Source organism: Agelaius phoeniceus, chromosome 3, assembly GCF_051311805.1.
Source record: "Agelaius phoeniceus isolate bAgePho1 chromosome 3, bAgePho1.hap1, whole genome shotgun sequence".
NCBI classification, from domain to species: Eukaryota; Metazoa; Chordata; class Aves; order Passeriformes; family Icteridae; genus Agelaius; species Agelaius phoeniceus.
The window spans coordinates 406789-433650 of record NC_135267.1 but is presented as its reverse complement, the minus strand read 5'-3'; the positions used below and the strand labels follow the sequence as shown (position 1 = coordinate 433650).

Sequence of the window (26862 nt, the reverse complement as noted above, 5' to 3'; positions counted from 1 at the left end):
GGGTTGGCCCTGGGGCTCACACCCTGACTCTGATTTAATGTGACCTTCTGCTGGGTTCAGGGTGTCCCCAGCAGGCTGCAGGGGTCCCAGATAGTGCAGTCCTGTTTGGGACAGACTGTCCGAGCTCCCAAGCAGTTCTTAGCCACAGGCCACCTTAGCAAGCTCAAGTGATATCAGCTCTTTAGTGATTATCAGCTCGTTGTGATTTCAGCCCTTCAGCTTGCTAGGTGCCTTGGGCAGATGCTGGGAGAGAGAGGAGAAGGCTGTGTGGGGTTCCACAGCAATGTCTGCATTGATTCTTCAGTGAAGGGTCCCAGTGACAGCTCTTCTGTGAGAGCTGGGCAAAACCAGCTCTTTATATAGGGCACAGGGGTTTCAGAAATTGTCCAATAGCAAGGGTTGAAGGAAAGTGACCTACAGGGTTACAGAGGGATAAACAAGGGTTAAAGAAAGGGATCTATAGGGGTTACAGAGAGATAAACAAGGATTAAGGAGAGGGATCTATAGGGTTACAGAGAGATAAACAGGGGTTAAAGGAAAGGGATCTATAGGGTTACAGAGAGATAAACAAGGGTTAAAGAAAGGGATCTATAGGGGTTACAGAGAGATAAACAAGGGTTAAAAGAAAGGGATCTATAGGGTTACAGAGAGATAAACAAGGATTAAGGAGAGGGATCTATAGGGTTACAGAGAGATAAACAAGGGTTAAGGAGAGGGATCTATAGGGTTACAGAGAGATAAACAAGGGTTAAAGGGATCTATAGGGTTACAGAGAGATAAACAGGGGTTAAAGGAAAGGGACCTATAGGGTTACAGAGAGATAACCAGGGGTTAAGGAAAGGGATCTATAGGGTTACAGAGAGATAAACAGGGGTTAAAGGAAAGGGACCTATAGGGTTACAGAGAGATAACCAGGGGTTAAGGAAAGGGATCTATAGGGTTACAGAGAGATAACCAGGGGTTAAGGAAAGGGATCTATAGGGTTACAGAGAGATAAACAGGGGTTAAAGGAAAGTGACCTATAGGGTTACAGAGAGATAAACAAGGATTAAGGAGAGGGATCTATAGGGTTACAGAGAGATAAACAAGGGTTAAGGAAAGGGATCTATAGGGTTACAGAGAGATAAGGGTTAAAGGAAAGGGATCTGTAGGGTTACAGAGAGATAAAAAGGGGTTAAAGGAAAGGGATCTATAGGGTTACAGAGAGATAAACAGGGGTTAAAGGAAAGGGATCTATAGGGTTACAGAGAGATCAGCAGGCGTCCAAAGGTGGAAGAGGGGCTTCCAGCCCCTTCACCATGACTTGGCATTGCCTGCCTGGGCTGCTGAAGGCCAGGGAGGCGCTGCAGGAGCTGTGCCTGTCCCACTGACCCCTCCCTGTCCCCGTGTCCCACAGGGTGTTTGGCTTCCCCGTGCACTACACGGACGTGTCCAACATGAGCCGCCTGGCCCGGCAGAGACTGCTCGGCAGGTCCTGGAGCGTGCCGGTGATCCGCCACCTCTTCGCGCCCCTGAAGGAATACTTTGCCTGCGTTTAGAGATGGGCAGGGACTGGCCACACTCACGGAGCGAGTCGGTAACAAACCCATCCACGCCAAGAGAAGTGAACACACGGAATGAGAGAAGAGTCAGCACCCAGAAGAGAGACGGGATTTCGCAGCCCGACGGGAACCCAGCACACGTCTCCCCGAGCGAAAGGGGTCGGTGTCCTCTCCGGAATTTCCCAGGATCAGCTTTAGCTATTTAAAAACAAACAAGAACCACAAGAAGCAAACAAAAGAAAAAAAAAAAAAACAAGATGGCGAAAGCAAACAAACGACGACGAAACGGAAGAAAAAAAAAAAAAGAAGAAGAAAAGAAACCAAAACCTTTTTTTTTTTTTTTGGGGTAACCTTTTAATTTTCCGCTCTTTTCTGGCTGGGTTTTCCTGTCGGTTTGGTTTCCACTTCTCGGAGCAGCGGGCGAGACGAGACGCCAGCGCCGCTCTCGGAGAGGGGGAAACGGCAGCGGGAAAGCCCAGCGGGGAGGGAGGCGGAGGAGGCAAAGGAGACCCTGCTCTGCTCCGAGACCGCTCCGAGACCGCTCCGAGACCGCTCCGCTCCGTCCGCGCCAGCAGCGCCCGGCCGGCCCGGCCCCGGCCCCGGCGGCTGAGCCTCGCTCTGTTCCACCAGCACCGCTCTCCGGTGACATGGAGCCAACCCGGCAGGGAGGCCGGGAACACACACACCACACACACACCTTTTCTACAGTATTTTGGGTGCCTACCACACGGGAAACCTTGAAGAGAGCAGATCCTAGAAGCCGCTGTTACCTCTTGTTTACAGTTTATATATATATGATAGATATGAGATATAGATATATATATATATAAAAGGTACTGTTACTACTGTACAACCTGACTTCATAATGGTGCTTTACACAGCGGGGTGAGTCGAGACATCAGCTTCCACGTTGCCTTACGTGCCGGGCCTTTCCGAGCGAGCGGCAGGGCCGGGGCGGCCGGGCGGAAGCGTCTCCATCCCGAGTCATGCAATAACCTTTTTCTGTCCCGAACGGAAGCGCCTCGGCGGTGCCCCCCTGCCCCGCCGGCGCCACCCCACAGCGTACTGGTGCTCTTCTGCGTACGTGGTGTCCGCCAGGGCCCGTGCCGGCCGTGCCCTGCCGCTGCACGGGGTGGCACCGGGGCGCGGCGCCGCGCACGGGCTCCGGCCGAGGGCGGCGGCGGGGACGCCGGCGGGGCAGGGGGGACGCAGCGGCGCCCGTGCCGGAGCGCGGCCGGGGCGCTTCGGGCATGGCGCGGGGATGGCCGCGGCTCCCGGACCCTGGTGCTACATCCGCGGGGCCGGGCTGGCGGCAGGAGGGCGATGCCCCGGCGAGCCGGGAACGGGACCCCGGCGGCGTCGCCGCGGCCGCCGGGCCATCGCTCCCCTGCCCGCGCGCGGTTCGGAGCGAGCGCGTCCCCTCGGTGCCCGCTGGGGTGACGGGGCGCGGCGGCGGCGGCGGCGGTGGCAGCGTCGGTGCTGGCGGCCGGGAGCCGCGGTGTGAGCGGAGCAGGTGCTGGCAGTGCTGCGGTGGATGGTGCTATGCTCCGGCGGGCAGGGACTGGTGCTAGGGCGCGGGGAGGCTCCCGGGGCCCGGGCCCGTCGCCGTCTCTTCTCTAACTGTGAAAGGTGCGGGCCCGGGGCCGCGCTCGCTGCGGGGTGCTGGCTAATGGCAGCGAGCCGCGGCCCGAGCGCCCCGAGGTGCTGGGACCGATGGCGGCGAGGGGCCCCCAGCTCCCCTCCCTCCTGGTGCTACTGGGGGCTCGGGGGCCCCTCTGGGTGCGGGGGGCACGGGGAGCTGAGCTGGCACAGGCGGCCGCGGTGGGGGCACCGCGGGGCCTGGCTGTGCCGGGGAGTGAGGGTGGCAGGCAGGGGGCACCGGCCCCGGGCTCTGGGCTCCTGCTCGCTCCCGGGGCCGGGTGGCACAGCAGGGCACAGCAGGGCACAGCAGGGCACAGGACCGCTGCACCGGGCACAGGTCCTGCCTGCCTGCTGCTGTCTGAGCCCATGAGCCCATCCGTGGGGCTGGCATGGCCACGGGTGTCCTGTGTGGGGCACGGTGGGCACTGCGGGTCCTGCATGGCCCTGCAGCACTGCTGCAGGTCCTGCATGGATCCATGCCCCTGGCTGCGGGTCCTGCATGGATCCATGCCCCTGGCTGTGGGTCCTGCATGGATCCACTGCACTGCCTGTGGGTCCTGCACAGTCCCACAGGCCTGGGTGCTAGTGCTGCACGGCCCTGCAGCACTGATTGCAGGCCCCGCGTGGCCTCGCCATGGCAAATGCAGGGCCTGCGTGGCCCTGTGTCACTGGGTGCTGATCCTGCATGGCCTTGAGGTGCTGGGTGCTGCTCCTGTACGGCCCTGCAACGTTGTTGGCAGGTCCTGCACGGCTCTGTGGCACTGGGTGCTGACCCTGCGTGGCCCTGCAGCTCCGGGTGCCGGTGCTGCCCGGTGCTGCGGCGCTGCCGGTGGGTTCTGCACGGCCACGCGCTGGGTTTGGGGGTCCCGGCGGACCCCCGGGGCCGCCCCAGCTCAGCCCAACCCTGCAGCTCTTCCTGGGACCCCCCTGGCCCTGCTGCACCTTTGAGGGCTGGGTCCCAGCAGGTGCTGCAGCACGGCATTGGCACGGCCGGTGCCGGTTCCGGCGCCGGTTCTGGTTCTGGCGCCGGTTCTGGTGTCGGTTCCGGTGCCAGTTCTGGTGCCAGTTCCGGTGCCGGTTCCGGCGCCGTGGGAAGCAGGTTCCTGCTGGGAGCAGGTGCCGGCGGCGGTGGGGACTGTGGGGATGCCTGGGGCAAGAGTTCAGTTTTTAACGTACCCGACTCACGTCTTTTTTTAAACAAAAACAACCAGACAAATTCTGTTGCACAGCCCTAGATGAAAACTCAAAACAACACAGCAAGGCCTGAATTCCTTAAGATCCGCCGAGGGAGTGGGGACAAACACGGTGCTAAAACATTTTATTAAAAATATATATTGTTAAATTAAGTCTGCTGTCTGGACAATGACTGTTTTGTTTCTCGTAGTGGAGTTTCAAAGAGCACTATTATTTTACTCTTATATATTATTATTAAAAAAAAAAAACAAAAAAGAAAAAGGCATTTTAACTTTGTACTTGAAAACTAAATGAGAGATTTCATGTGTTTTAGCCTAGACATTGAAGTAGCTGACGCTTAACTATTTGTGGGAATCATGTACTCATCATCCCGAGGAATACGCTGTAGAGCTGGTACCCTCCTTCCTCCCTCCCTCCTTCCTCCCTTTTCCCTCCCTTTGATTTGGCTCCGCCGCCACATTCCCGGCGCCGCCGCGGCCGCCCCGGCTGCTCTGCCTCCCCTTCTCCCACCCCCCCGGTTTATTTTCTACTTCTCTCTCGGTTCGTTGCCCCTGTTTTTTTGTTGGTTTGTTTTTTTAGGGTCGCTTCTCTATTTATTGCCGCTGAACTGTGCATTTCACGGCCGGAGGTGCCGCGGGCGCCCGGCGCTGTTGTATCTGTGTGAGTATTGCTCGTGACATAGCTGTTCTGAACTAATAAAGGTCAATGCGTGCAGCAGATGTAGAAAGTCTGTCCGTCCCGCTTCCATCCCATCCTCCTTTTCTTTTTTCTTTGGTGCCCAGAAGAGTATAATACAGACGAGCTCCTTTCTAATGTACTTGTGCTGGAGAACACTTGAATAAATGTCCTGTTTTGTGCAAAAAAAAAAAAAAAAAAAAGAGAAAAAAAGAGGAAAAAAAAAAAAGAGAGGAAAAAAAAAAACACCTGTGTGGTTGTGTGGTCTGTCTGTCGTGGCATGGGTCGTGGTGGGTGGGGAGATCCAGATGCTGAAGGGGTCCTGGTGCCTTTGGGGTCCTGGTGATAGTTGGGTCCTGGCAGGTCCTGGTACCTTTGGGGTCCTGACGATAGTGGGGTCCTGGCAGGTCCTGGTGATAGTGGGGTCCTGGCAGGTCCTGGTGCCTTTGGGGTCCTGGTGATAGTGGGGTCCTGGCAGGTCCTGGTGGTAGCGGGGTCCTGGCAGGTGCTGCTGCCTTTGGGATCTGGGGGGACAGTGGGGTCCCAGTGCAGGTGCTGAGATGCAAAGGTGTGGTGGAGTCACAGGGTGTGGGGGGTCCCAGCAGCAGTGGTGGTGGAGCCCTGGGAGGAGGTGGGATTGGGGTGATTGTGGAGCCCTGGGGAGCCTCGTCCCTGGGAGGAGGTGGGATTTGGGGTGATTGTGGAGCCCTGGCAGGGGATGGGATTGGGGTGATTGTGGAGCCCTGGCAGGGGATGGGATTGGGGTGATTGTGGAGCCCTGGCAAGGGATGGGATTGGGGTGATTGTGGAGCCCTGGAGAGCCCTGGCAGGGGCCCTGTGGGTGAGTGGGGGTCCCAGTGCAGTGGGGTCCCAGCCCTGAGGTGGTTGTGTTGTGTTCCCAATGAGTAAAGGTCTCCCAGGGGGTCTCAGTCCCCAGTGAGGGGCTCTGGGTTGTGCCCAGCTCCCCTGGGCACTGGGGGCATTGGCTGGTGCAGCCCTGGGGCGCAGAGCCCCCAGCAGAGTGGGGACCCCCATTTCTGCCACATGAGCTGTGGGTCTGGAAACTGCCCCGTGCAGCTCCTGCCTCAGTTTCCCCTCCAGCTGAGGCTCCTGGGGCCTCCCCCAGCGCCAGCCCCAAGGTGGTGGGGCCTGGAGCAGGGTCCAGGTGGTGAAGGACGTGGGGTGGGCAAGAAGTGGCTGTGACAGGAGTGACAGCCTGGGGACCTGTGCTGCGCCAGGGGTGCTGGCACGGGGCACTGCCAGGCTCTCCAGGGCTGTGGTAAAGCACAAAAGCACAAAAAGACCCAGTGCTGGTGCTGGGCTGGGGCATGGAGGGATTCAAGAGCAGCCCTGGGAGAAGATGTGGGAAGTGGATTTACAGAAAATGTTCACAATTTGATGGAAGGTTCACACAGTGTGTATTTGGATGTAAACTTTGAGATCAGAAATGTTAACTTAAAAATGTTATGGAATAAGACAGACATTGTTGGGAGAGAAATAGAGCTAGAAATGAGTTTTAAATGATGGTCTTGTAAATAAGATTAGATACTTTAGAGAAATAGAACCATGAAAGATGCATTGTAGTAAGATCCACGAGGGGTAATTTTAGATTTCTAGTTTTAAGGTGTTTACAGTGTGGTGTGGGCTAAAGCTGATAGACCAAGAAATCCTTACAGTTTAATTAGGAAATTGTTGCTGTGCTGCCAGGGCCACAGAAGGGAGGAAATTACGCCAGGAAGGTTCCAGGCCTGGGAGAGGCAAGGTCTGCTGGGCCCACCCTGGTTCAATGTGTGTGGACAGCGTTTCCCCACTGTGGGGAGCAGCAGCTGCTCCTGCACGAGGCACAGACACCAGCCCAGGCAGCTGTGGCCACCCCAAATGGGCCTTGGGGTACCTGAGCTGGGGCTGGGCACTCTGGTGCTGCTGCTGCCCAGCCGTGAGGAGGGTAAATTCAATAATGTCTCACCTGGGCTGGGCTAACAAAGCCTGGGAGGAGGGATGTGACACTGGCAGAACCCCCAAAATGAGGAAGAAATTGATAAAAGCAGCTGGAGAACTGTGCTGAATCAGCTCCTGCAGGGGCAGATTGCCACCACCGACCCCTGGCCCAGAGACCCGAGAGGATCCAAAGGAAGAGTAGCACTGAGCATGGCACTAATTAGCATAAGAAGCAAATGACAAATTTAACCAATGGAAGGTAGATTGGTTCATTTTGGGACCATTTTGGTTCATCTTGGGTTCATTTGGGGACCATTTTGGTTCATCTTGGGTTCATTTGGGGACCATTTTGGTTCATCTTGGGTTCATTTTGGGACCATTTGGGTTCATCTTGGGTGCAGCCCTGGCTGGGCTCTTGTGCTGCCCAAGGTGGATCCATGCAGGAGATCCTTTCAATAAATCCCTGCTTTATTCTTTAGCTCTGGCCAGCCTCTGTTCCAGCTCAGCCTTCCCAAGGCATCACCCAGAGCAGCTGGGGCTGCCCCTGGATCCCTGGCAGTGCCCAGGCCAGGCTGGACCCTGGGACACCCTGGCACAGTGGCCATGGCAGGGGTGGCACTGGGTGGGATTTGGGGTCCCTTCCCACCCAGATCTGTGCCTGTGGTCGCCAGACCTGTGCAGACCTGTCCCTGTGCCCAAGGGCAGCAGGACCCAGACTGGCTGGAGGAGGCACCAACAGGGACAAATGACAGGGACAGGGACAAATGCCACCCACTGCCCTGGGGAGGGAGAGCTCCTGGCAGTGACAGGGGCTGGGGTGGCTCTGGAAGGACCTGGGGGCCCTGGCAGGAACAGAATGGACTTTTGGCCCTGGTGTCCCTAATACAGGGGTGACAGCAAAAGCCCAGAGACACCAAAGGGCTCAGGGGGTGCCCAGGACAGGACTGGCAGAGCCCGGCAGTGCCCGAGGACAGGGTGGCACAACTGGGGTGGGATAATGGGATAATGGGATGGGATAATGGGATGGGATGGGATGGGCAGGGATGGGATGGGACAATGGGATGGGATGGGATGGGATGGGATGGGATGGGATGGGATGGGATGGGATGGGATGGGATGGGATGGGGATGGGATGATGGGATGGGATGGGATGGGATGGGATCAATGGGATGGGATGGGATGAGATGGGATAATGGGATAATGGGATGGGATGGGATGGGATGGGATGGGATCAGTGGGATGGGATGGGATGGGGATGGGATGATGGGATGGGATGGGATGGGATGATGGGATGGGATAATGGGATGGGATGGGATAATGGGATGGGATGGGATAATGGGATATTGGGATAATGGGATGGGACAGGAAGTGGACATTAGGATGGGGGTGAAGCAGGAGGTCCCCCCAGCCCCATGACCCAGCCCCGTGTCCCCACTGCTGCCCTACAAGCCAATGGCCACATTTGTCACTCCGGGTGTCCAGTGCCACCAGCAGTGTGCCAGGCTGCTCACAGGGCGGGATGGGGACAGCACCGCTGTCCTGTCACCACACCTCAGCACCTGAGGCCACTGAGATGGGCTGTGCCAGGAGCTCCTGGGCACCACCAGGATGGCCCAGGACTGGCAGCTGATGGGGTGTACTGGGCTGGGCTGGGCTGGGCTGGGCTGGGCTGGGCACCACTGGGTATTCCCGGGCACTGCTGGGGGTCCAGGGGGTGTCCCGGGGGTGTCCCGGGGGTGTCACGGGGGGTGCCGGGGTCACCGGGGGTCTCCGCGCGCGCTCCGTCACCACGGCAACAGCGCGTGCAAGTGGCGGGGGGCGGGGCCCCGCTCTCTGGCCTCGCCCCCTCCACCTGTCAATCAGCCCGCGCGCAGCCCACCCTGCTGGGGGCTCGGCCCCGCCCCCCGGCGCCAGGACGGGCGGTGATTGGTGCAGGCGCGGCCAGGCCCCGCCCCCGCGGCGCAGGTTCGGGTGAGAGGCGATCGCGGCCGGAGCGGCACCGGGAGCGGCACCGGAGCGGGAGGTACCGGCGGGGCCGGGCGGGGCTCAGCGGGGCCGGATCCGACCGAACCGGATCGGACCGGGCCGGGTTGGGTTGGGTTGGGCTGGGCTGGGCTGGGCTGGGCTGGGCTGGGTTGGGGTGAGCCGAGCCGAGCCGAGCCGGGCTGAGCCGGGCTGGGCCGCGCCGGACCGTGCTTGGCTTTTCCTTTCCCGCTCCTGCGGACCTGGCTCGTTATCGCGGCGGGCTGGACAATCGCGACAGGTGCGTGTGTCTCGACAGGCGCGAGTGAAGGGACCGGCGAGGATGGAGGGGAGCGCCCCGCCATCCCCGCCCGGGGCGTTTCGCGGGCTATCGCCGCGCAGAAAAGCTGTGTGCGGCCGCCGCCCACCCATGGCGACACACCTGTCGCGACAGGCGATGGTGTCGCGACAGCGCGAGGGGTTCGCCTCGGCACGGTGTAATGCCGGAGACGGCTGCTGCTGCTCCATCGGGCCCGGCTCCCTCTCGGCGCCCTGTCGCGATCGGCGGCGGAGCGGCAGGTGCGCGGGGCGCGGCGGAGCGGGGACCCGGGGCGGCGGGGGCGAGGGGCGGCGGGGGTCCCGCCGGGCCCGGCTCATTGTTCCGCCGGGTCTCCCGGGCGGCCCCGCCCCGGCTCCGAGCATCCTTTGTGCTGGGCGGCCCCGGGCTTTGTCTGCGGAGCCGCTCCGGGCCGGCGAGACCGGGACCCCCCGCGCCTCCGGACCCCGCACGGGGACCCCCCGCCCGCCCCGCATCGCGCTCCGGGGACCCACGGCAGCGGCACCGCCCCCGAGCCTCGCCCGGGCCCGGCCCAGCCCAGCGCCCCGCACCGGGGCCGGCCCGGCTCTCGGGGGGACCCCCGGCCCGGCCCCCCCGTCCGGCCGCAGCCCGGTTTCAGTGCCCGCCGCTCCGGCCTCCTGCCGCAGTGCCCTGGGGGTCAGCGCCGGGGGGTGACGGGGCCCCGGGAGCGGCAATGGGACCCCCCCGTGTCCCCGCAGCCTGCACCGGGACCTTCCGCAGCGCCCCGCGCCCGCTCGGGCGTGGCCGCGCAGCGCCCGTTCCGTTCCGTGCCCGTTCCGTGCCCGGGCCGGGCCAAGGTGCCCGCGGGGACGAGGAGCGCCCGCAGCATCCCGGCTTGGCGGCGGCAGCTCTGACGGAGCATCCTCCTCCTCCTCCTCCTCCCGCCATGCCCGCTCCTTGCCGGGGCGGTGGCTCGGTGACACCGCAGCCCCTCCTGGCCGGGGGGACCCCGCACCGGGACAGCGACACCGTGGCCGGATGGGAGCCGGGCAGGGCTGGGGCCGTGCGGGGTGACCCCCCCGCCGGGGCAGCGCTCCGGAGCGGTGCCCACCCAGCCGCCGCCTCTGGCCAGCCACGAGCAGCGGTCGCGGCCGGTGCCAGCGGAGCGGCGGTCACCGAGGCCGCCCTGACAAAGGGGAGCCCCCGGTGGGCGCAGGGTGGGGTCGGGCACGGTGGGTGCCGGGGTCTCGGCGGCGCAGACAAAAGCGGGGGGCGGCGAGGGCCCCCCGGGCTCGGCGCGCCGCACAATGCGGCAGCCCCGGCACAAAGGCCGGGCCCGGCGGCCGCCCCGACCCCAACAGGTGCCCCCGGCAGCCCCGCCGGGCCCGGGGTCCCTTTGTCCTGCCGGGGTCACAGCTGTCCCGGCGGCAGCCGGCGGGGCTGGGGGGGCTGCGAGCCCCCGCTTTGTGCGCCGGGAGCGGTGCTGCGCCCGCCGGGCCGGGGGCTGCGCCCGGGCTGGGCGGGGGTCCCCGGGCCGCCCCCGGTGCCCCCCCCGGCGCTGACGCTGCGGTTCTGCCCCGCTCGGAGCCCGCTGTGCCACCGCCGCAGCGCTGGCTGGAACGCGGGACGCGGCCCCGCTGCCACCAGGGCCGGTGCCGCGCTGGCACTGCGGCCGGGGGACAGAGGGACAGAGGGACAGGGACCCTGGGCATGCTCGGTCTGAGCTTGGGGGTCACTGGTGTGAGCTGGGGGGACTGACTGGGAGCACTGGGTGTGACCCGGGGATGGTGAGGGTGAAATGGGAGCCCTGGTGTGCCAGACGGGCCGCTGTGGGCACGGGCCTGGCGGCGTGGGGACATCAGGGCAGCGCCGGGGTGGCTGGGACAGGGTGGCAAAGGTGCCCGGAGCAGCGGCACGAGGGCAGGGGGTGGCAGCAGCGTGGGTGGCTCCGTGCCGGCCACGGGCAGCGTGTGCAGCTGCCAGCTCCGCTCTGTGCCCCGTGTTCAGCCCACGCTGTGCCCCGGCCGTGCCCTGTCCCCTCGGCAGCCCCGCACCGCCCGGGCCGTGCCCACGCCCCTCGTGCCCTCCCCGTGCCGGGGGTGTCACGGTGCCCGGTGCTGCAGCACCGCTGGCAGTCGCTCTCTGTGCTCCAGATCCGTCAGCACAGCTCTGCTTTCATCTCGGGCTGCCACGTGCTGCCTCCTCCATCCCCCTCTGCACCGTGCCACCCCTCCCTGCACCCCTCCTGCACCCCTCCTGCACCCCCTGCCCTGCCCTGGGCTCCCAGGGGCCCGCAGTGCCAGCGTGCCCTGCGGTGCCACCCTGGGCACAGCTCGTCCCCTCTGCTCTCACCCCTCCCAGGCCGATCTCTGCCCCTGTGTCTTGTCCCTGGTGTCGGTGTGGGGACTCAGAGTGGGTGGGGTGACCCCTTGTTGCTGTCACCCCCTCGTCCCCCCCAGTGCAGCTCTGGGCCCGGGTGTCCCCCTGGCACAGCCCTCACATGGGGCAGCAGCTTCCCCGTGTGCCTGAGGCGGAGCTGGGGGCAGCCGTGGGCACTGGAGCAGTGCCCAGCGTGCCACAGTGGCCTGGCACGCCATGCAGGGTCAGTGCCACCCTGCCCTGGTCCCCTGGGGGCTCCTGAGCGGTGTCACAGCCGTGCATGCCGGTGACATTCCCGGGGGGGGCCGCCCGCCGGACCCTGCAGCTGCTGCTGCCGCTCTGTGCGGGGCGAGGGCACCGGGACAGGGCCCCAGCTGGCACCGGGATCACCCAGGGCCGGGAGCCGCCCATGAGGGGCTGCTGGTCCCTCCCCAGTGCAGCCTGGTCCCTGGGAGCCCCTCCTGTCCCCACCCTGCAGCTGTGGCAGCCCGGGAATGCCCAGCTGCCAGCCCAGCCCCACGGCCCCCCTGCCAGCCTCAGGAGCCAGCTGTGCCCAGCAGGTGCTGCCGAGCCCTGGCACAGCTCAGCACGGTCCCTCCAGAGCCCTGTCCCGGTCCCAGCACCCTCCTGAGGGGCTGTGGCAGCAGCAGACGCCCCCTGGCACCAGGGCCCTGCCCCAGCAGCAGCAGCAGCAGCCGCCTGTGCCCCTGGCTCAGTTCTGGCTCCAGCGGGGCTGTGCCAGGGGCTGGGTGGGCAGCAGGGGCCGTTCCCACAGCACTGCCCGGTGCCAGCACCGTGCCAGGGTGCCCCACGCTGCCTGCGTGGGTGCCTGGGGCTCTGTCTGGTGCAGGGGTCCCTGGTGGCCCCTGCAGTGGGCACAGAGGGGCAGGGGTCTCTCCGTGGGTCTCTCCGTGGGTCTCTCCATGGGTCTCTGCAGTAAGGTCCCTGCTCTGGGGGGTCCCAGCCCACCTGATGCCCCTCGGGTGGGCACAGCTGGCACGTGCTGTCCCTGCTCTGGGGGTCGATGGTGTTTGACCTTCAGCAAAGGATTTATTGAATTTATTGATCGTGTCTGGGGGTGCCCCTCGCTGCCGGGGCTCAGGCTCTGCTGAGGCAGCGTGGGGGTCTCTGGCCAAGCTGGCACCTCATGGGGCAGTGGGAAGCGTCCCCAGCGAGTGATGCCAGCCCTGGTCACTCACAGGGACACGGTGGGCAGCCTGCCCTGGGTGTGGGGACACCCAGCAGTGTCCCCATGGCACAGGTGGCACTGGCAGTGCAGGGTGGCAGGGTGGGTGGCACTGGCAGTGCAGGGATGGGCAGCCCTGCTCAGGTGCCTCAGGGGGCTGGCACTGGCAGTACAGGGGGTGGCACTGGCAGTACAGGGTGGGTGGCACTGGCAGGGTGGCAGGGATGGGCAGCCCCGCTCAGGTGCTGCAGGGGGGTGGCACTGGCGAGGTGCAGCCCGGAGTCCCTGGAGCGGGGCTCTGGGCAGGGAGGCAGCCCCAGCCCCGTGCCAGCCCCTCCTGTGTGCGGATTTCCCGGGATAATCCATCCCCACGGCCCGTGCGGCTGCGGGGCTCAGCCCTGCCCTCCCCGGGGGCGCCTCAGGGCAGGGTGGGCAGCGCGGTGCCCCCGTTCCCGGCGCGGGGGCTCCCGGCGCTCACCCCGCGCCCTGTGCCCCGCAGCACCATGATGGCCAACGCGGCCACCATGCGGATCCTCATCAAGGGGGGCAAGGTGGTCAACGACGACTGCACGCTGGAGGCCGACGTGTACATCGAGAACGGCATCATCCAGCAGGTGGGCCGGGAGCTGATGATCCCCGGCGGCGCCAAGGTCATCGACGCCACGGGCAAGCTCGTGATCCCGGGCGGCATCGACACCAGCACCCACTTCCACCAGACCTTCATGAACGCCACCTGCGTCGATGACTTCTACCACGGCACCAAGGTAGCCCCGAGCCCTGCGCTGCCCTGCGGGGGCTGCTCCAGAAGGGCCATCGTGGCCTTGTGTCCCCGTGTCCCCATCCGTCACATCCCCTCCTCCCGCGCCAGGGCCGTGGCACCCTGTGCCAGCTCGGCCACCTCCCCGTGCCGGTGTCACCGTGCACCGAGTGTCGCTGCCTGGGCCAGCCCAGGATTGTCCCCGCAGCTTGTCCCAGTGTCCCCAGCGCCCACACAGAGCGGCAATTGTGCCGGGCCAGCGCTGGCCGTGCCTGTCCCCAGGCTGTCCCCAGGCTGTCCCCGGGCTGTCCCCAGGCTGTGCCCAGGCTGTCCCCAGGCTGTGCCCGGTGTCCCTGGGCAGGGGGCTCAGCGCTGTGCTGGTGGTGTTATAGGTAAAAGTTATGTTAAATTAGGGTATAGTTCAATTACATTGTATTAATTATGTTATATTAATTGCATTATGTTAAGAGTGGGGGGCGTTATTAGAATGTTCTAGGAGAAGGGTCCAGTTTGGTGGAAGGGACCCCGTGCAATGCCCACGGGCGCCGCATGCCAGCCCTGCTCCGTGTCACTGTCACCCTCCTCGTGGCAGCCCCAGGCCGGCAGCTCCTCCCGAGCGGGCCGATGGGCAAAGGAGCTTTGGGGATTAGCGGGGCGGGGTGAGCCGGGGACAGCGGCGGAGCCACCGCGCCTGCCCCGCCGCCCACGCTGCCGGGGAACGGGGGGGCTCCCCGCGGCCCAGCGCACCCGGGGCTCCGTGCCGGGGCTCCCTCAGCACCCCGAACCCACCCGGGGTCCCTCAGCACCCCAAACCCACCCGGGGCTCCGTGCCGGGGCTCCCTCAGCACCCCGAACCCACCCGGGGCTCTGTGCCGGGGGTCCCTCAGCACCCCGAACCCACCCCGGGCTCCCTCAGCACCCCGAACCCACCCGGGGCTCCGTGCCGGGGCTCCCTCAGCACCCCAAACCTACTCGGGGCTCCCTCAGCACCCCAAACCCACCCGGGGCTCCCTCAGCACCCCAAACCCACTCGGGGCTCCCTCAGCACCCCGAACCCACCCGGGGTCCCTCAGCACCCCAAACGCAGTGCTCGGGCCGGGGGCGCAGTGGGTGCCCTGGCAGAGGCGGGATGGGGCTCTCCAGATGTGCCGTGCTCCCAGATGTGCTGCTGCACAGGGGCAGCCATTGGCGGGGCCGGGGGCATGCGGGGGTCCCTCCCTGCAGCCAGGACCCCCGCAGGGCTGTGGGCAATGCCCGAACGCGTCCCGGGAGCAGCTGGGAGCTCACCTGGCTGCGGGCAGGGCAGGGCAGGGCAGGGCAGGGCAGGGGGATGAGCCCTGACCCCCCCTCCGCGGTGCCTGTGCCCCCCCCGCAGGCAGCGCTGGTGGGGGGCACGACGATGATCATCGGGCACGTCCTGCCCGACAAGGAGACGTCGCTGCTGGACGCCTACGAGAAGTGCCGCAGCCTGGCCGACCCCAAGGTGTGCTGCGACTACGCCCTGCACATGGGCATCACCTGGTGGGCGCCCAAGGTGAGTGGGGCACGGCTCCGGGAGCAGCTGCCGGGACTAATTCCCAGCCCCGCTGATCCCATTAGCCGCCCGGGGGGTGGGCCGAGCCCCCAGGATGCCTTTTGAGCTGCCCTGAGCCGGGCTCAGCGGGGCAGGGGCTCAGGGGTGCCCCGGGACAAGGGGGTCCCTGTGGGGCCGAGCCCTTGCTGGGGCAGGGGAGGCGCTGCTGCTGCTGCTGCTGCTCCATGCAGGGGAGCGGGGGTCCCAGCCTGGGGGGACCCCAAGCCACAGCAGGACCCCCGTGGGGGTGGCAGGCAGGGCTGGCGAGCAGACCCCATCCCACGGCACGCTCAGCCCCTGCTGCAATCCCCTCAAAGCTGCTGCGGGGGGATCAGACCCGGCTCCCGGCTGTGCTGCAGGGAGACCCCGGCCCTGACCCCCCTCCAGCAGAGCAGGGGTCCCCCCCCGGGGCAGGAAAATCCCTTCTGCTCCCCCCCAGCATCTGTCACTCCCCGTGTCACCCCCAAATCCCCATCCCCTGTCCCCAGGGGGTGGCCAAGGCCCCTCGAGGGGTGAGGCCTCACCGTGACCCTGCTGCCCTGCAGGTGAAGGCAGAGATGGAGACGCTGGTGCGGGAGAAGGGCGTGAACTCCTTCCAGATGTTCATGACCTACAAGGACCTGTACATGCTGCGGGACAGCGAGCTCTACCAGGTGCTGCGCGCCTGCCGCGACATCGGCGCCATCGCCCGCGTGCACGCCGAGAACGGCGAGCTGGTGGCCGAGGTGAGGGGGCACGGGGGCAGCGGGCACCCGGCCGGGCAGCGGGGCCTCCCCCCTGAGCCCCTGCTCCGCCCTGACCCCCCCAAATCCCCAGGGAGCCAAGGAGGCGCTGGACCTGGGCATCACGGGGCCGGAGGGCATCGAGATCAGCCGGCCTGAGGAGGTGGGTGATGGCACCGTGCCCCTGGGCTGGGGCTGGCACGGGCCGGGGCAGCCGTGCAGCTGCCGCCGCCCATCCCCGCGGTGCCACCAGCACGTGTGTGTCACGTTTGTCACCGCCGGCTCTCCCTGCAGCTGGAGGCCGAGGCCACGCACCGCGTCATCACCATCGCCAACCGGGTGAGTGTCCCCGGCATGGGGGGGCTGTCCCTGTCCTGTGGGGGTCCCTGTGCCCCCCAGGGGGCTGGGGCACCACGGGGACACCCCCCTGACCCCCTCTGTGCAGACCCACTGCCCCGTGTACCTGGTGAACGTGTCCAGCATGTCCGCGGGGGACGTCATCGCCGCTGCCAAGATGCAGGGTAGGGGACATGGGGGGGACACAGGGGGGGACCTCCCTCCCCAGCACAGCCGTGGGCAAGGGGCACCCATGGGGGGACAGGAAAACCCCACGGACACGGCTCACACCTGGGCTGGGGGGAAATGGAGTGTGTGTGGGACTGCGGGCAGGCAGAGACACCAGCACGGACAGACACATGGACAGACACATGGACATGGGCACGGACAGACACACGGAGAGATATGGGCACGGGCACAGACAGACACACAGGCATGGACAGACACATGGACAGATACACGGACAGACACATGGACATGGGCACGGACAGACACACGGAAAGATATGGGCACGGGCACAGACACACAGGCATGGACAGACACATGGACAGATACACGGACAGACACATGGATATGGGCACAGACAGACACACAGAGAGATATGGGCATGGGCACAGACAGACACACGGGCATGGACAGACACACAGACAGACCCATGGACATGGGCACGGACATACACATGGAGAGATATGGGCACGGACAGACACACACGGGCACAGACACACACGGGTGCAGAGAGACACAGGCATGGACAGACACACGGAACACACATGGGCATGGACAGACACACAGAACACACATGGGCATGGACAGACACATGGACAGATATGGGCACGGACAGACACACAGACACAAACAGACATATGGGCAGACACACAGGCACGGACAGACACAGACACACGGACACAGGCACAGACAGATACGGGCACGGACAGACACACGGACAGATATGGGCACAGGCAGACATGAGCACGGACAGACACATGGACACGGACACACACAGGCACAGACACACATGGGCACCCACAGACACAGATACAGACAGGCACATGGGCATGGACATGGACCGACACACGGACAGATATGAGTATGGACGGACACATGGGCACAGGCAGACACACGGACACGGGCACAGACACACACACAGGCATGGACAGACACACAGACAGACGTGGGTACAGACAAACACAGGCACGGACACACAGACACCCACAGTCATGGGCATGGCTAGACACATGAACATGGACAGACACACGGACACAGGAACTCGGGTGTGCCTGTGGGGCTGTGCCCTCCCACAGGTGAGCACACCTGGGGCCCCAGCTCTGCTCGTACACAGGGGGGACACACAGGGGACACACATATGAGCACACTCACGTGAGAACACAGGGGACACACACGGGACACACACAGGAGACACACCTGAGCACAGGGGACACACAGGGGATACACACAGGTCACACACCTGAGCACACACACCTGAGCACACACACCTGAGCACACACAGGTCACACACAGGTCCCACACCTGAGCACACACACCTGAGCACACACAGGTCCCACACCTGAGCACACACAGGTCACACATGTGAGCACACACAGATCCCACACCTGAGCACACACACCTGAGCACCCAGGGCTCCTGCCCCGCGGGTGGCACGGGCACCGTGCCCCTGGCACCGCCAGCCGTGCCCACGCGTGCCTCCCCGCAGGGAAGGTGGTGTACGCAGAGACCACCACGGCGCACGCCACGCTCACCGGGCTGCACTACTACCACCAGGACTGGTTCCACGCCGCCGCCTACGTCACCGTGCCACCGCTGCGCCTCGACACCAACACCTCTGCCTACCTCATGAGCCTGCTCGCCAAGTGAGCCCTGCCCCGGGTGCCCCGACCTGCCCCGGGTGCCCTGACCTGCCCCGGGTGTGCCAACCTGCCCTGGGTACCCCAACCTGCCCCGGGTGCCCTGACCTGCCCCGGGTGTGCCAACCTGCCCTGGGTACCCCAACCTGCCCTGGGTACCCCAACCTGCCCCGGGTGTGCCAACCTGCCCTGGGTACCCCAACCTGCCCCGGGTGCCCCAACCTGCCCCAGGCTCCCCTCCCTTGCCCCTGGTGTCCCTCCCTGCCCCAGACACTTCTCCCTGCCCCAGGCACCCCATCCCTGCCCCGGGCATCCCCTCATTGCCCTGGGTGTCCCTCCCTGCTCCAAGCACCCCTCCCTGACCCAGCCACCCCTCCCTGGCCAAGGCACCTCTCCCTGCCTCAGGCACCCATGGTGTGGGTGCCCCATTCCCTGGGTGCCCCATTCCCTGGACATCTTGCTCCCTGTGTGCCCTGTTCTCCAAGCACCCCATGGTGTGGACACCCCATTCCCTGGACACTGGGCTCCCCAGGCACCCCATGGCAGGGGTACCCCATTCCCCATGTCCTGAGCTCCCCAGGCACCCCATGGCAGGGGTTCCCCATTCCCTGGGCACCCCATGGCAGGGGTTCCCCATTCCCCATGTCCTGGGCTCCCTGGGTACCCCATGGCAGGGGTTCCCCATTCCCCATGTCCTGGGCTCCCTGGGCACCCCAAGCAGCCCTGGCAGTGCCACCCCCCAGCCTGCTGTGCCCCCACAGTGACACGTTGAACATCGTGGCCTCGGACCACCGGCCCTTCAGCACCAAGCAGAAGGCCATGGGCAAGGAGGACTTCACCAAGATCCCCCACGGCGTCAGCGGGGTGCAGGACCGCATGAACATCATCTGGGAGCGTGGCGTGGTAGGGCTGGGCACAGGGCTGGTGCTGGGGCTCACAGGGACCCTGCTGGATGGGACATCCCACCATGGGCCGTTCCCCCCTGGCACAAGGGGAAGGAGCTGCCCAGAGCTGGCCTGGGCATGGGGCTGGTGCTGGGGCTCACAGGGACCCTGCTGGGTGGGACATCCCACCATGGGCTGTTCCCAAGGAGCTCCCCAGAGCTGGCCTGGACACGGGGCTGGTTCTGGGGCTCCCTGCTGGATGGGACATCCCACCATGGGCTGTTCCCCCCTGGGATGAGGGCAAGGAGCTGCCAGAGCTGGCCTGGTGAGGATCCTGACCCTGCAGCACACCTGGGATTTTTGGGGGCACTGGGGGTGACAGGGAGGCCCAGGGCCCCCACATCCTGACCTCCCTGCGGTGTCAGGTCGGGGGCAAGATGGACGAGAATCGCTTCGTGGCCGTGACCAGCTCCAACGCTGCCAAGATCCACAACCTGTACCCCCGCAAGGGCCGCATCATCCCCGGCGCCGACGCCGACGTCGTGGTCTGGGACCCTGAGGCCACCAAGTAGGTGCAGCCTGTGACACATCCCGGCTGGAGGGTGACACTGGGGGGGTGACAGTGCCCCTCTCGGGGCTCCACAGGACCCCAGCTGCCACTGGAGGCACAGCGTGGAACAAAGAGGCCACAGCAGCAGCTTGGGCCTGGCACTGGGTTCCTTTATTTGGTGTCACACTCCCCGAGTCTCGGGGTCCCGGGCAATGAGCAGCTTATAAAGGAGGGCAGGTCTCAGGGGAGGATGCAATGTTCAGTGATCAGGAGAACTGGGGGTGGAACACAAGGGCAAGGGATACAAGGGAGGAAAACTGCTTGGGACAGGAGGGGTTAACACCTGGATGTGGGAGGAAGGGGTTTGAAGCTTGGCAGAAAAGTAGCAAAGAGATAAACCACACCCGGCTCAATTGAATAACAAAGACAGGTCTGTGTCACTCCAAAAGCAGGGGGGGAAAGCCCAGATAACTACCGAACAACAAATCGAACAATAACCCGTAAAATGAAAACACACTGCAACAGCAGCCCGGGCTGGGGCGGGGCTGGGGCGGCTCCCGCGCCCCCCGTGCCCGTGCAGGCGGTGACAGCCCTGTCCCTGTGCCCAGGACGGTGTCTGCCAGCACGCAGGTGCAGGGCGGCGACATCAACCTGTACGAGAACATGCGGTGCCACGGCGTGCCCCTGGTCACCATCAGCCGCGGGCGCGTGGTCTACGAGAACGGCGTCTTCATGTGCGCCGAGGGCACGGGCAAGTTCTGCCCGCTGCGCTCCTTCCCCGACGTGGCCTACAAGAAACTGGTGCAGCGCGAGAAGGTACGGGACGGGGCCGTGCCAGGGCCGTGCCAGGGCTGTGCTGTGCCAGAACGGTGCTGTGCCAGAGCAGTGCCAGAGCCGTGCCAGGGCTGTGCCAGAACGGTGCCGTGCCACAGCTGTGCCAGGGCCGTGCCAGGGTTGTGCCAGAACAGTGCTGTGCCAAAGCCGTGCCACAGCAGTGCTGTGGCTGTGCCGTGGCCATGCCAGAACAGTGCCATGGTTGTGCCCTTGCTGTGCCAGAGCAGTGCTGTGGCTGTGCCCATGCCAGAGCAGTGTCATGGCTGTGCCAGAACGGTTCTGTGGCTGTGGCAGAGCAGTGCTGGGGCTGTGCCATGGCTGTGCCAGAGCAGTGCTGTGGCTGTGCCATAGAGGTGCCATGGCTGTGCCAGAGCCCATGCCATGGCTGTGCCACAGTAGTTCCATGGCTGTGCCAGAGCAGTGTCATGGCTGTGCCAGGGCGGTGCTGAGTGTGTCATGGCAGTGCCGTGGTTGTGCCATAGCAGTGCCATGGCCGTGCTGCAGCAATGCCACAGTGAGGGACAGGGCTGCACCGTGCTGGCTGCTGGAGGGGACAGTGGCAGTGCCAGAGGAGGCTCTGTGCCAGGCCGGTGCCACGCTGCCCCAGGAGCACAGAGCAGGGTGCCTGCGGGTCACTGTGTGACACAGGACACTGCCCTGGTCCCTGCCAACACAGTGGCACTGCAGAGGACACTTGTCCCCACCCGTGCGTGGCCCGTGGCCGTTCCAAGGCACGTGTTGCCCACCAGGGCTCACCGTGCCCCTGCCCAGGCCGTGCCCTTTGCTGGCTGTGCCAGGGCAGCCCCACAGCGACACCGGGACAGGGACGTGTCCCTGGGGCTGCCCTTGGTGACACCCGGGAGCTCTGGCCCCCCTGTGCCCGCGCTGTGGCTGTGGGGGACAGCGTGGGGTGATGCTGCCAGGGAAGGGGGCAGCTCACAGGAAGGCTTGGCCAGCGCTGGGGCGCTGCTCGGGAGCTCTGGGTGCCTGGGGGGGGCACAGGGCATTGCATGGGCTTGGCTTGGCTTGATTTGGCTTGATGTGGCTTGGCTTGGCTTGGCTTGGCTTGGCTTGGCTCGGCTCGGCTCCGCCGGGGGAAGGGGCGAGGGGCTGCTCTGCCAGGGCCACCCACCCCTCCCAGCCCCTGCCCTGCTCTGCTTTGCACCGGGAGCCCCCCGGCCCGCCCGAGCGCCCCCTCCCCATCCGCAGCCCCTTCCCCAGCCCCAGCATGGCCCGCCCCGCCTGGCCGATCCGTACCCCGCACCCGGTACCCGGGACCCCGCACCCGGTACCCGGGACCCCGCAGCCCGGGCGCGGCTGACGCTCTCTCCGCTCTCTCCGCTCTCTCCGCTCTCTCCGCTCTCTCCTCTCGCTCCCGGCAGAGTTTGAAGCTGCGGGCTGTGGACCGCACCCCGTACCTGGGGGACGTGGCCGTGGTCGTGCATGCCGGCAAAAAAGAGACGGGGACGCCCCTGGCCGATACGCCCACCCGGCCGGCCACGCGACACGGGGGCATGAGGGACCTGCACGAGTCCAGCTTCAGCCTGTCCGGTAAGAGCGGGCCCGGCCCCGGGGCCGGTCCGCAGCCCCCAGCCGGTGCCTCCTGCCGCCGGCCGGGCGCTTGTCACCCCCCCGGGTGTCCCCATCGCCCCCCGCCACCCCCCGGTGCCCCCGGTGCCACCGCAGGTGTCCCCGCCCTCCCTCCCTAGGGCTGTCCTGTCACCCCCTCCTCCTCCAGGCTGTCCCTGTCCCCCTGCAGGGCGCTCCCAGGGTACCCCAACACCCCCAGGCCCCCTCCCCAAACCCAGCCCCCGGGCAGGGGCCGTGGCAGAGCAGGGAGGTGCCCCCAGCCCCGCAACTGCAGCCCCCAGCCCGCGCCCCGCTCCGGGCACCGTCCGTCGTGTGGCTGCGCTGGGGGGGCTTGGGGGGCGGGCGGGGGGCTGTGCCGGCCGGGGGCACCGGGGGGAACCGGGGGGCACCGGGGCTGTGCCGGCAGGGGGGACCGGGGGGAACCGGGGGGCACCGGGGCTGTGCCGGCAGGGGGGACCGGGGGGAACCGGGGCTGTGCCAGCCGAGGGCACCGGGGGGCACCGGGGCTGTGCCAGCTTGGGGGGCGGGCCGGGGGCTGTGCCGGCCGGGGGGACCGGGGGGAACCAGGGGGCACTGGGGCTGTGCCGGCCGGGGGGACCGGGGGGAACCGGGGGGCACTGGGGCTGTGCCAGCTTGGGGGGGGGGGCGGGGGCTGTGCCGGCCGGGGGGACCGGGGGGCACCGGGGCTGTGTGGGAAGGACGGGGCCCCTGCTGCCCCCGGGCAGCCCCCTCCCCGCTGCCACCGGCGGCTCTGGCCCCCGGGCACGGCGTGGGCACGGGGGGGTCCTGAATGCCAGCACTGGTCACTGCTGGTCAGCTCTGGTCAGTTCTGGTCAGTGCTGGTCACTCCTGGTCACTGTTGGTCAGTGCTGTCAGTATTGGTCAGCGCTGGTCAGTGCTAGGTCAGCTCTGGTCAGTTCTGGTCAGTGCCAGTCAGTGCTGGTCACTGCTGGTCGGAGCTGGTCACTACTGGTCAGTGTTGGTCAGTTCTGGTCAGGGCTGGTCAGTGCCAGTCAGTGCTGGTCAGTGCAAATCAGTATTGGTCAGTATTGGTCAATAGTGGTCACTTCCAGTCAGTGCTGGTCACTACTGGTCAGTATTGGTCAGTGCTGGTCAGTGTTGGTCCATGCTGGTCAGAGCTGGTCAGTTCTGGTCAGTATTGGTCAGTGCTGGTCAGTGTTGGTCAGTATTGGTCAGTGCTGGTCAGTGCTGGTCAGTATTGGTCAGTGCTGGTCAGTATTGGTCAGTATTGGTCAGTGCTGGTCAGTGCTGGTCAGTGTTGGTCAGTATTGGTCAGTTCTGGTCAGTGCTGGTCAGTGTTGGCCAGTATTGGTCAGTGCTGGTCAGTATTGGTCAGTTCTGGTCAGTGCTGGTCCGTGTTGGTCAGTATTGGTCAGTGCTGGTCCGTGTTGGTCAGTGCTGGTCAGTGTTGGCCAGTATTGGTCAGTGCTGGTCAGTGCTGGCCAGTATTGGTCAGTGCTGGTCAGTGTTGGTCAGTGCTGGTCAGTGTTGGCCAGTATTGGTCAGTGCTGGTCAGTGCTGGTCAGTATTGGTCAGTGCTGGTCAGTGCTGGTCAGTATTGGTCAGTGCTGGTCAGTGTTGGTCAGTATCGGTCAGTTCTGGTCAGTATTGGTCAGTGCTGGTCAGTTCTGGTCAGTTCTGGTCAGTGCTGGTCAGTGCTGGTCAGTGTTGGTCAGTATTGGTCAGTTCTGGTCAGTATGGGTCAGTGCTGGTCAGTGTTGGCCAGTATTGGTCAGTGTTGGTCAGTATTGGTCAGTCCCACGTGCAGCACAGCCGCGGTGGGAGGGGAGGGCACGGAGCCCCCCCAGTCCCGGGGTGCCAGGGGTCACACGGAGCCCCCCATTCCCAGTCCCGGGGTTCCGGGGGTCACACAGAGCCCCCATTCCCTGTCCTGGGGTGCCGGGGGTCACACGGAGCCCCCCCAGTCCCGGTCCCGGGGTTCCGGGGGTCACACGGAGCCCCCATTCCCGGTCCCGGGGTGCCGGGGGTCTCACAGCCCCCCCATTCCCAGTCCCGGGGGGTCATGGGGCCGTTCCCAGCCACCCCCGGGGCCCCCTGTCCGACCGTCCGTGTGTCCGGCAGGTTCTCAGATCGATGACCACGTTCCAAAACGAGCCTCGGCCCGGATTCTCGCTCCCCCCGGGGGCCGGTCGAGCGGCATCTGGTAGAGCCGGGGACGTGTCCCCCAAGTGAGCACCGGGCGCCGCCGCCAGCGCCCCCGGGCCCGGCTCCGGTGCGGCGGGGCTGCCCGGCCGCGGGCCCCGCGCTGCCGCTGCCGGCGGGGCCGTGCCGGGGCGAGGCCGTGCGCGGGGGCCGCCGAGGGCCGGGGGCACTGGGTGCCCCCCCCGGCCCTTTTCTGTTTGCACGTTGGATTTGGATCAGTGAATTTTTGACTTGTTTGTGCATCACGTGGAAATACTCTGAAGTGGTTTGTGTCACTAGCGTAGGGGAGACGCAGGGACCCCCCCTTCCTGCCCCAGCCCCGAACCCCGGCCCCGAGCCAGGACCCCATCCTGATCCCATCGGAACCTATCCTGATCCCATGGGAACCCCATCCTGATCCCAACATAACCCCATCCCGATCCCATGGGAACCCATCCTGATCCCATCGGAACCCATCCTGATCCCATGGGAACCCCATCCTGATCCCAACATAACCCCATCCTGATCCCATCAGAACCCATCCTGATATCATCGGAACCCCATCCTGATCCCAACATAACCCCATCCTGATCCCATTGGAACCCATCCTGATATCATCGGAACCCCATTCTGATCCCATCGGAACCCCATCCTGATCCCAACATAACCCCATCCTGATCCCATCAGAGCCCCATCCTGATCCCATCAGAGCCCCATCCTGATATCATCGGAACCCCATCCTGATCCCATGGGAACCCCATCCTGATCCCAACATAACCCCATCCTGATCCCATCAGAGCCCCATCCTGATCCCATCGGAACCCATCCTGATCCCAACATAACCCCATCCTGATATCATCGGAACCCCATCCTGATCCCATGGGAACCCCATCCTGATCCCATGGGAACCCCATCCTGATCCCATCAGAACCCCATCCTGATCCCAACATAACCCCATCCTGATATCATCGGAACCCCATCCTGATCCCATGGGAACCCCATCCTGATCCCAACATAACCCCATCCTGATCCCATCAGAGCCCCATCCTGATCCCATCAGAACCCCATCCTGATCCCATCAGAACCCCATCCTGATCCCATCGGAGCCCCATCCTGATCCCATCGGAACCCATCCTGATCCCATGACAACCCCATCCTGATCCCAACATAACCCCATCCTGATCCCATCAGAGCCCATCCTGATCCCATCAGAACCCCATCCTGATCCCAACATAACCCCATCCTGATCCCATGGGAACCCCATCCTGATCCCATGGGAACCCCATCCTGATCCCAACATAACCCCATCCTGATCCCATCGGAGCCCCATCCTGATCCCATGGGAACCCCATCCTGATCCCATGGGAACCCCATCCTGATCCCATCAGAACCCATCCTGATCCCATGGGAACCCATCCTGATCCCATGGGAACCCCATCCTGATCCCAACATAACCCCATCCTGATCCCATCAGAGCCCCATCCTGATCCCAACATAACCCCATCCTGATCCCATCAGAACCCCATCCTGATCCCATCAGAGCCCCATCCTGATCCCATCAGAACCCATCCTGATCCCATCAGAACCCATCCTGATCCCATCAGAGCCCATCCTGATCCCGTTCCTGCCTCCCTTTATCGCCACCTCTCTGTGCCCCCTTCCTGAATCCCGTCTGCATCCCAACCCCATCTCCCCAGCCCCCCCATTCCCATCTGTTCTCCCCATCCCTGACCCCCCATCTCCATCCTGACCCCATCCCAACCCCAGCCCCCCATTCCCATCTCTCTGTCCCCCATCCCTGACCCCTGTCACCAGCCCCTCTCCCTGACACCCCCATCTGCACCCCCATTTCTGCCCCCTCAAGACCCCAAAGCTCTGTCCCTGTCCCCATCTCCATCCTTGACCCCTCCACCCCATTCCCGTCTCTCCGTCCCCCATCCCTGACCCCCCATCTCCATCCTGACCCCCAACCTCAGCCCCTGACCCCCATTTCTGCCCCTCCCAAAGCTCTGTCCCTGCTCCCATGCCCATCCCTGCCCCTCCCCATCCCCACACAGGTCCCCTCCCGGGTCACCCCTCCCTGCCAGGTGAGCTCCCATGTCCCCTCCCGGGTCACCCCTCCCTGCCAGGTGAGCTCCCATGTCCCCTCCCGGGTCACCCCCCGCCATCTCCCCAGCCCTGTCCCCGGGTCCCTGTCCCGCGGTGCTGCGGGGGTGTCACAGCCCCTGCCCCCGTGTCCCCTGTCCCCCCGGGTCCCTGTCCCTGCGGGGGTGTCCCCCCGTGTCCCCTGTGCCCCCGTAGGTCCCTGTAGGTGTTCGGGGCGGTGGCCCCGGGGGGGTCCCGTGTCCCCGCGGTGCCACACGGCCGATGTAGGAACCGTTGTGTGCTCATTAAAGACCGTTCACAGCCCCGCCTGCGCCTCTGGGGACAGGGGACAGCGGGAGGGACACCACGGACACTGCCCTGGGGGTGAGGGACCCCCACTCTGCACTGGGGACAGGAAGAGACCGGACATGGGGACACGGGGGGACACAGGGACACGGGGGAGACATGGGGGACACGGGGACATGGGGGGACATCGGGGGGACATGGGGACACCGAAGGGATATGGGGACACAGGGACATGGGGGGAGACGGACACAGGGGGGACCATGGGGACATGGGGGGACATGGAGGGGACAGAGGAACTTGGGGATACGGGGAGGCACGGGGAAATGGGGACACGGGGACATGGGGCAGACATGGGGACGCCGAGGGGATCATGGGGGGACATGGGG

At 65.0% G+C, this 26862-nt stretch overlaps 2 protein-coding genes and 1 long non-coding RNA gene across 6 annotated transcripts in view; all 3 read left to right on the top strand.

Moving 5' to 3' along the window:
- The window catches only part of DNMT3A (DNA methyltransferase 3 alpha), a 55751-nt gene extending 51144 nt beyond the window's left edge, over positions 1-4607 (top strand). For all 3 annotated transcript variants that reach the window (XM_077176402.1, XM_077176400.1, XM_077176401.1), the window contains exon 23: positions 1397-4607. In XM_077176402.1, the coding sequence (XP_077032517.1) occupies positions 1397-1538 (142 nt within the window). In that variant the 3' untranslated portion in view covers positions 1539-4607. The remainder of the gene's footprint in view (positions 1-1396) is intronic.
- A 4280-nt stretch (positions 4608-8887) lies between these two features.
- DPYSL5 (dihydropyrimidinase like 5) lies at positions 8888-24531 on the top strand. 2 transcript variants are annotated; one of them, XM_077176398.1, is made up of 13 exons: positions 8888-9012; positions 13314-13578; positions 14947-15105; positions 15690-15869; positions 15961-16029; positions 16161-16205; positions 16312-16387; positions 17914-18070; positions 18826-18967; positions 19374-19516; positions 20107-20314; positions 21715-21883; positions 24026-24531. In XM_077176398.1, the coding sequence occupies exons 2-13, from the start codon at positions 13318-13320 to the stop codon at positions 24109-24111; spliced, it is 1695 nt and encodes a 564-aa protein (XP_077032513.1). In that variant the 5' UTR covers positions 8888-9012; positions 13314-13317; the 3' UTR covers positions 24112-24531. The 2 variants fall into 2 exon arrangements, with proteins under 2 accessions (XP_077032513.1, XP_077032514.1); XM_077176399.1 differs by lacking the exon at positions 8888-9012 and adding an exon at positions 9120-9252.
- A 345-nt stretch (positions 24532-24876) lies between these two features.
- LOC143693765 (uncharacterized) lies at positions 24877-26494 on the top strand. The gene is made up of 2 exons (XR_013181706.1): positions 24877-26172; positions 26215-26494. It is a non-coding gene; the product is annotated as an uncharacterized LOC143693765 (long non-coding RNA).
- Positions 26495-26862: the final 368 nt, after the last annotated feature.